Source organism: Porites lutea, chromosome 3, assembly GCF_958299795.1.
Source record: "Porites lutea chromosome 3, jaPorLute2.1, whole genome shotgun sequence".
Taxonomy (NCBI): Eukaryota; Metazoa; Cnidaria; class Anthozoa; order Scleractinia; family Poritidae; genus Porites; species Porites lutea.
This window is the reverse complement of record NC_133203.1, coordinates 23,843,526-23,853,525: the sequence shown is the minus strand read 5'-3', so window position 1 is coordinate 23,853,525 and position 10,000 is coordinate 23,843,526. Positions and strand designations below refer to the sequence as shown.

Sequence of the window (10,000 nt, the reverse complement as noted above, 5' to 3'; positions counted from 1 at the left end):
AAACTTGGAGTCGTTAAATAAGTTATTTTGGTCACGCTTCACTATTTTTACCGGACTTTGATGCTTTCGTTTGGAGGCTGCCTAAAGGAACCCAAGCCAATTCTCAGATATGTTTTAGATGAATGTCTAAATGTGTGAATAAACGAGGACCGGGAAAATTTGGAGCTATACAACAAGAAGAAAAATGCCGCAGAAAACAACTCCTTGATTAAAGTTTTTGTCACCGTAAAAACCTGTTCTTCGTTTCTGAATTATGTTAGTTCAACGAGTCTTGATATTGCTTTGAAAGTATCTTCTAGTGGAAGAAGAAGAGTTGCTCTATTGATGAAAAGTGTCCAAATTTCTCCTTGCGGCTTTATTTGCGAACGCGAGGAGAGTTGATGTTAGCAAATTTTGGGTTGAAAATACAGCCATTTTGACACTCCGACCACGAAAACTGATATACTTACTTTTCTCGAAAATAAGAGGCTTTTTGCGAGAACAACTTACATCAGATTACTTATCTACCTAAAAGTTATTTATGGACAAAACTCTTGCCACTCGATGGTCGATATTTTCTGACCGTCGCTCTTATAACCCTAACAAAACTGATTACCTAATTTATGTACAGTTTATTAATGCAGTATCTTCTTTTTTAAGTAATAAACAACAATTTTATTCAACTTTAAAAATACGTACATAATTTACAAAAATATTTGAAGTAAGGATTAAGCACTATACCACATTAAAAATTGTATAAAATTCTAAAAATACAATCACTGTGTCAATAACGATTTATCAAATACACTCCTTGCGGCTCAGATGCAATTAATAACTCTTGCAGGTAGTCCAGCGTTTTAAATTAAGGTGTTTCGATGTAGTTCTTCAGAGGCCATACCGATATTTTTCAATCGCTTTAAAAGTGATTTTATCCTTCTCTGATGGCTATAAAATTTTCACCAGTGATTGACTATAGGTTGAAATTTGTCAAAATGAGGGTTTTAGTAAAATGGATCTTACTATGACAACAATAAACAAAAAACTTTGAAATTGATAAACGCCTAATGTTTGCACGATCTAGACCAGCTACTGAAAATCCAACACTAGGAACTTAAAGTTTGGTGTCTAGCAAATAACCTTCGTAAGAAATAAAAAATTCTGTGTGTTTTAATTCAATTAAAACGAAAATATATTTCAAACCTTAAATCTTCAATAGCCGTGATAGATGATTTAATAAAAACGTTATAAATGACTCAAATTATTCTTAAGTAGCGTCAGAATGCCGCTTAATATCATATTTCGTCGCTCGGAAATGTTGGTGTATTTTCGTTCTTGCGATCTTAAAATCTAACCCGTTTTCTCAGCACCTGTCTAAGCGCAACTTCATTCAAAATTTAGACTTAAAGCGTTTTTTTTTGTATATCTCTGAAACGACTCGAACGAATTTTTTAAAAATCTTTTCACATAATCTTCCTAATGTATATAATGAGATCTGAAACTTTCATTAAGATTGATTCACTGCAACAGCTTGAAATTTCAAGACAAACCTATCCTACGAACCCGTCAAAAATCCGCGCTACAACATTCACTGTTTTGACGTTATGCTAGTTTTTCCAAATTAATGCGGACAATACATATATCATATATCATACATTTCAGTGTGAGTATTGCCAATGTTTTACATTCAAAAGATGCGATAAATTCAAACTAAAATGTCTTAGTCATGGAGGTATGTATAGTGCGTATTATCTTGGAATAATTAGCATAACCTCAAAACAGTGAATGTTGTAACGCAGATTTTTGACAGGTTCGTAGGATACGTTTGTCTTGAAATTTTAAGATGTTGCAATAAATCTGTGACCACATTGAGACAACAACTCAAACGCGGTGAATTCTAACACTGAAAAACGGCTGTTGTTTTACTGACAAGTAGATAAGGTTGACGTAAAACTAGAAAGGAAAATACAATTGAAAGATATTAATTACATGCGACGAGAAATGTACTAAGTAAACAAATACGAATACAAACTTAGCTAGAAAATTACAACAGGCGAAATAATAAACCAAATAAAAGAGGAAACGAAAGAAAGATTAATACCTTGTGAGCCTATTATAAATTTGTCCAGAAAAACCAAAATTCATCGCTGAACTAGCGAGCGAAGTAATCTCTGACCGCCGAGCTAACGATCATGAAACTTAGAAATAACGGCTTGGTCACCTGACCCCAAAAGGGCGCGAAAATTACACTACCGCGCGGTCCTGGGCTGGCTAGCAGCCACAAAATCAATCTCAATGAAAGTTTCAGACATTATTATATACATTATGAAGATTATGTGAAGAGATTTTTAAACAATTCGTTCGAGTCGTTTCAGAGATATACAAAAAAGCGCTAAAAGTCCAAATTTTAAATGAAGTTGCGCTTAGACAGGTGCTGAGAAAACGGGTTAGTTTTCAAGATCGCAAGAACGAAAATACACCAAAATTTCCTAGCATCATAATATGATATTAAGCAGCATTCGACCACACTTAAGAATAATTTGAGTCATTTGTAACGGTTTTATTAAATAATCTATCACGGCTATTGAAAATTTACGGTTTGAAACATATTTTCGTTTTAGTCGAATTCAAACATACAGAATTTTTTACGTCTTGCGGAGATTGTTTGCCAAACACCAAACTTTAAGTTTCTATTGTTGGATTTTCAGTAGCTGGTCTAGATCAGAAAAAATTCGGCTTTTATCAATTTTAAAGTTTTTTTTGTATTGTTGTCATAGTAATATCGACTTTACTTAAAACTACATTTTCACAAATTTCAATCCATAGCCAATTACTGGTGAAAATTTTGTAGCGATCAGACAAGGAAAAACACTTTTGAGGCGATTGAAAAATATCGGTATGGCCTCTGAAAAACTGTGAATCAAGACCACGTTTATCTTTCCCGAGTACAGCTTCAAGTCATCCGTAAACAGTAACTGAATGGTTGACTTCCCCTCTCCGCCTAACTGGTATCTTCTTAGGATTTTATAAGAATTATAATGATAATAATAATTATTATTATTATTGTTATTATTGTCATTACGTGAATGTGATAAAGGGAGTGAACAACAGACCAGAAGCACTGCCGCAGTAAACGCTCTCAAGATGTCTACAATCTTAGACAAAAAAGTGTTAAGAATTTTGCAGTTTCTTCCTCGCAGGAGACCCAATTTGGCATCATGATGACCCCTACCCCCACCTCTCCCTGGTCAATGTTTTTTGAGTGAGCCGGGCTTTAGAGGGAAGTATTCTAAAATTAGACATACGAGGTGCATTTTTCTCGACATTTTTCTCCAAGTTTGTAGCTAAAATGAACTGAGCAAATGAACAGAGAAGAGACGGGCCATGGAAATGACATCATCAAAAAACCCACAACGGAAATGGTAGGAAGAGAGTATCACTGGGATCGATGCTATTTGGTCCAGTTGAGGAGGTGTACAAGTCAGCTTATAATGAAATAACTGGTGAGATGATTAGAGAAGCAGCAATAAGAACTAAAGGCTCTGGAGGTCCCTCGAATGTGGACGGTAATGGCTTTCAAAGGATCCTTGCTAACAAGTCTTTCAAGAAATCTGACTCAAGTTTGTGCGACGCCCTTGTAACGCTGACCGTTCGGAGTACATTGATCTCACGACTTTAGAGCCAATTCTAGTCGCCGTGTAATCCCGATGGATAAGGGTAACGGTGAAGTCCAGCCAATAGCACTGGGGGAAGTAATCAGAAGAATTATTGGAAAGTGCGTAACAAAGGTGACAAAACAAGATACACTAGAGTCGAGTGGCTCGCTTCAGCTTTGCCCAGGTCACAAATCCCGGAGTAAGGAAGCAGTGCACGCAATTAATGCACAGCTTATTCTAGCACGAGGAGACCAATGTAGTGTTGATAGTGGATGCGTCAAACGCCTGCAACTCACTAAATCGAGCAAAACCCTTCATAACATCAGGGTTCTTTGTCCGGCAATCAATACCTACTGAGCACCAGCACGACTTTTCATTGTAACGGGGGGTAAAGAGCTTCTTTCTGCTGAGGGCACTACGCAAGGCGATCCCCTAGTAAAGTGCATATATCCCCTCAGTTTACAGCCACTTATCTCTCGCTTACAAGCAGTGAAACAAGCCGTCAATGCTGGTTTTCAGATGATGTGAGAGGCTGTGGATCGCTACAGGACATCAGGGTGTGGTGGGACGAGTTGATAGTGGCTGGACCGGACTTAAGATACTATTCTAATGCTGGAAAATGTTGGCTTGTCATAAAGCCTGATAAGGAAGAGACCGCTAAAAGCATCTTTGAAGAAACAGCAATCAACATTCTCCCGCAACGACGGAAGCAGCTGGGTGCGGCACATAAGCAGTACCTCAACGGTAAAGTCGAGGAATGGGTGGCGCAGTTGACAAATTGGCAATGTTTGCTCTATTGCAGCCCCAGGCTTGTTACATTTGGGTTAAAACACCGTTGCCCAAGTATCATGAGGGTCTCAATGGGTAGTAGCTATGACGGTTGACGGTTAATTTTTCCCAGTTTTGACGGTTGACGGTTAAATTTATAACTTTTGACGGTTGGCGATTATTAAATAGAACGTTAGTCCAAGAGTTATTGTAAATATTACTTTTTGCATAAATTAATATTAACTGTTGTGTTTTGGGGTTTGTCTTGGCCTTTCACTAATCAAACCTAATAGAATTTTGAAATATTTTCAGATAAAAGTAAGTTCGTAAAGGTCTTATGAGTGAATGTCAGTAAAAATCAAACAAAAATCGAAAATTCTTGGCCACAGTCAAAAAATCGATTCGGCTCATTTTTTGTCCAGGGAAAGGCTAAGGTACTTCAGTAAAATGGAACTAGTGTTTTGAAATACGCTTTTGTTTTGAAATAAACCGTTAACAATAATTTTGCCGTATTTGGCTATGCGCCAGCTCAAAATTTCACTATGTTCAAAATAATCGTGTTCGGTCTAAAACATAGCAGCCAGTCTTCTTTTGCTATAACTATTCAGTAGGAGCCTTGTTTTATTAAAATATATGGAAAGTTTTCGTCTCAGCTTATTTTTTTAAGAAATAAACTCGAAATTTGAAGGAACATTTGGCAGCCCTTCAAGGACATGCAAAAGTAGGGTTAAATCATCGCGATGGAAAGGCATGTTGTAGTGCCTGAAAATCGTTGGTATTACTACTATTAATTACTAAAATACAGTCCTTAAAAGTTACCGGTTTTTTTTTTCTGGGATCTTGTAAAGTTTTCGAGCGAGCGCCGACTGAATTTCCATAAAATCGCAATCTGACCTAAAATTTAGGGTCACAAATAACAAGACGTCACGCGATAGATTGGAGATATATAAATGACAATTTTGGCTCATTTATAGTCATTTGTAGTCATTGTGTTACTTAAATGATACAGGTAAGCTAAAATATTGTTTTTTTCAAAGTGTTGCTTTGATACTGGACTATAACGGTAAAAAAAAAAATTGCGTGAGCCACACTCGCTTCGTCTAATTAGTCTCAGTATTTATTCATATCCACGAAGGCACTGACATCAACGCGACTTCAAAACTCAGTAGTTTTCTGGAAGAAGTTGTTGTTTTCTCAGAAGAGCTGCTCATCATTGGCGACTATAACTTCCACATGGACGATACGGCTGACAGATATGCGGCACAGTTTGGCAGTTTATTGGACTTGTTTAACCTGAAACAACATGTGACTGTTCCCACCCATAGGAGTGGTCATATTTCAGACCTTGTTATCTCTAGGATGGACGCGGAGGCTTTGAAAGTCAATGAACTTGTTGTAATGGAGCAGTTAATTTCTGACCACAAAGCTAATTGCTTTCAGCTGAATCTTCAGAAACCGCTCAATGAGCGAAAGTCTGTTGTTAGCCGCCGGCTCAGGAACTTTGATTTTGAGGCCTTTTATAAGATAATAATCTCTTCAGGCCTGCGAGCAGATGTCAGTGATCTCTCCCTGGAGTTGATAGTTGACAGGTATGATAACGTCTTGCGTGATACCATGGACATATTGGCTCCAGTGAAATCTCGGACCATTGTCCTTCGTCCAAACGTCCCCTGGTATAACGAGGACATTGGCAATGGGAAGAGGAAGAGGCGCAGGTTAGAGCGCAGATGGCGCTCTAGCCGCCTTGAGTCGGACAGATTGAGCTACATAGAGCAATGTAGTGTTGTGAATACAATGCTATACAAAGCCAAGGAATTTTATTATTCGTCGGTTATCCGGGACAACGCTCATGACACCAGGCTTCTCTTTTGATCTATAGATAAGCTACTGCAAAGTCAAACTGAGAAGCATTATCCTTCCGCAGATAATGATCAACAACTTGCTAATGATTTTGCAGATTTTTTCACTGCCAAGATAGAAAGGATTCGTGAAGAGCTTGTACTTAGGAAAAGTGGACTTGTTCACTCCTCTGGTCTGGCCATGTCGGCCTGCCTGTCACGGTTAAGTGAGTTTGATTTGGTCACTGATGATGACGTCTTGAAACTGATCTGAGGTGCCATTATCAAGTCTTGTAAACTTGACCCCCTACCAGCAACCATAATGCAAAGTTGCTATTCGGCTCTTGTCCCGGTATTCAAAACGGTAATCAATCTGTCGCTGTCGACTGGATCGATGCCAGAGGATCTTAAGATTGCTTCGTTGCGTCTGCTACTGAAGAAACCGACACAGCTAATCATTCTTTGCTACTTTCGCTTCTGGAGAACTTGTTTGGTATCACGGGAACTGTTCTGCAGTGGTTTCATTCTTATCTGACTGGCCGATCTCAGTTTGTCGAAATTAATGATACAAAATCGTCCACTGACTCTGGGCGTTCCGCAGGGCTCTGTTCTAGGTCCCATTTTGTATCTATTGTACACTGCACCACTTGCTGAGATAATACGTAGTCATGGTATCGTTTATCATTTCTATGCTGATGATACTCACCTCTACATATCGTTCAAAGGATGTGATGTCGATTTTGCAAGGCTGCGTGTAGAGAACTGAGTCACTGATATATGTCGTTGGATGGACGTAAACGAGCTGAAACTCAATCACGACAAAACAGAAATTATGCCTATTTACTCGAAGTACCATACTCGTCCACTTTTCAACTACTTTAGTATCGGTAATGAAAGGCTGACAACCACTGTCAATGCTAGGAGTCTGGGATTAGTACTTGATGACCACATGTTATTCGACGTGCACGGCTCAGACATTTGCAGATCATCTTTTAACCAGCTTAGGAACTTTTCAAAGATTAGAAAATATCTCACACGGGAGTCGAGTGAAATTGCTGTGCATGCTTTCAAAACATCTAAACTAGACTATTGCAATTCCTTACTCTACGGCTGTAGTAAAATGCAGTTGAAGAAGCTTCAATACCTTCAGAACACTGCCGCCAGAATTGTTACTCAGACTCGTAAATTTGATCACATTACGCCTGTCTTATTTGACCTTCACCGGCTTCCGGTTAGTTGTCGTATCGTTTTTAAAATTCTTTTGCGAGTTTTCAAATCACTTAACAACCTTTTCCCTACCTATCTGGCGAACAGAATGAGTTATCAATCGCATTCCAGGGACTTGCGGTCCGCATCTAAGCAGCTGTTAGACCAACGTCGATCAATCACGAAAACTTACGGGGACAAGGCTTTTTCAGTGTGTGCCCATAAACTGTGGAATTCACTACCATTAGATTTGCGTAAGTCACCATCTTTAACTGGTTTTAAGAAAGAATTGAAAACATATCTTTTTAGGCAATTTTTAGAGAGTGGGTCATTGTTTTTGTAAACTTTATGATTTTAAGACCTGTAATATAATGATTATAAATAGATTTTTGATATGCTTGTGATATGTAAATTATTTCGTTTTCCCCTTTTTTACATTGTAAAGCGCCATGAGCTTAGGATATGAGCGCGAAATAAATAAAGTTATAATTATTATTATTGTTAATGATATCTGAAATAAATCATATATGAACTGCGGAAATGGAATGAAAAGGAAGAAAAGATCGTCGCAGTGAACGCAATTTATGCAATTGCGTAAAGAAGCGTGAAAAAAATTCAGGACTTCAACGGGGTTTGAACCCGTGACCTCGCGATTACCGGTGCGATGCTCTACCAACTAAGCTATGAAGCCACTGACGTCAGTGGCTTCATAGCTTAGTTGGTAGAGCCTCATGCTTTCAGGCTTCTTTACGCAATTGCATAAATTGCGTTCACTGCGACGATCTTTTCTTCATTTTCATTATTATTATTATTATTATTATGGCCATGTATATTTTCTTGCGTTCTGTAAACAGTGAAAGAAATAGGTGGTGGTTTGATAATAACATAAAAATACACTCTTCCTATTTCTAAAGTCGAGGTAATGTGCCGATCAACTCGATTGAGGGTCTCGATCCCTTCAACATACCCTGGGCAACCCCTCGAAACCCCGGCGCATTTAAACTTTTTAAAACAACCTGTCCTGTGTTCAATTTCTCCATTACATAAGCTCTATGTAATAGTCAAATGCTCCTCCCAAAGAATCGTTAATTCGAAAAAAAAAAGCCTTAAAGTGCCGTGATTTACCGGACTTCACATGGTGTTGATCGGCAATTGAACTGCAAAAATATAGCACTCGATCTCGTTCTGATACATCAGATACATCATACCTTCAAAAATGCAGCGCTAATGTAGTGTGTTACTTTTGAAGTCCTTACTGAACCAGCTATTCGTCTAAAAAGTCAGTTTTTTTACCTTTACACTCCTCCATCTCAATCACATATACAGTTCAAATACGTCACTCCACCCAGACAATCGTCAAATGCTCGATCCTCTTCGATAAATTAAAGTCAAACAGACAAAGCTTTACCTGTCAAAACTTCCAAACCGACTTTTTTCACCTTCTTCGTGTATTTCGGGAACAGCTTGTTTAATTATTTGTGAAATTTCTTTGTTTATTACCGCAGCAAATCGGGAAACCATTTTGCTCGTAACGCTTCGTTGGAGGAACTGGAGGTGAATCAGTGTTTAGTACAGGATATTCCGAGATTGAGCAGCCAATCAGAGCGCGCGAAAATCACTATACACTGTTTTATTTAGTATATTCTAAAAAGAATTATTCAGATTGACGTTGTTTGCTGCCTAGTCAGTTTTTCTCTAAAGTGTACCTTTACCTTTAAAAACAATGTTTTTCCTTATTCAGAAATGTATAAGACCATGCAACTCTTCATTTCAGGAGGTTGGCTCCTCATTTCCAACATTGTGATTGGCCCAACTCCCCCCTCTCAGCTGCCAGTCAAGACCTCATACCGTGGAATAACCAGTGATCAGATGGTTCTCACAAAAACCGCCATGAATGAGCTGAGAACAAACTTGTCCTTCACCCAACTGAGATTCCACTGCGGTAAAAACAATGGACGTACGTTCCACGTGACCACTGCCGGTAACAGCACTGGTGAAGCTGTAGTCCAATACTTTAGCGGTCAAACGGATGCCCAGCCCGCCTCGTGTGGCTCATATGTCAGAATGGAAAATGACAACTCACGGATGGCGGGAACTTGTCAACAGTGGGGATGGTCTATGGAAGGCAAATGGGGGGACAGGAGAGATCAGGAGAGACTGTATAAATTCCCTGCTTACATTCCAGGGAATTATTGGTTGACAAACCCACCTGATTTTCGTTGCGATGATGGCCTTTCAAGTCCAACAGCCTCTGGTGATTTCTGGAAAGTCCATGTTCGCTAACAACTGGCAAAATTGATTGCATTGTCCAAATATGTATCTTATTAAGAGACTTTCTTTGTATAGTTTTGGAGTGAAAATACTTAGGGAGCGTTGCGTAGCAGTTATCATGTGAGAAATCAGACATTAAGCTAGATTTTAAAGAACTTTTTTGTTTGTTTTTTTGTTTTTAGCTTCTATTAATTAATTCGTATTTTCCTTATTTTGTCTTATTTATTCAGCTTAAAGCTTGCTTAATTAGGCCTTTTGCCTTGAAGTTTTACCCGCTTTTCACAT

The 10,000-nt window shown here is 38.5% G+C and overlaps 1 protein-coding gene across 1 annotated transcript in view; it reads left to right on the top strand.

Annotated features, from left to right (window-relative positions):
* LOC140932004 (uncharacterized) overlaps positions 1–10,000 on the top strand; it is a gene marked incomplete at its 5' end in the record, with an annotated part of 20,965 nt that overhangs the window by 10,528 nt on the left and 437 nt on the right. The window contains one exon of the mRNA XM_073381671.1: positions 9,219–10,000. This exon is cut by the window's right edge and continues 437 nt beyond it. Coding sequence (XP_073237772.1) covers positions 9,219–9,727 — 509 coding nt within the window. The remainder of the gene's footprint in view (positions 1–9,218) is intronic.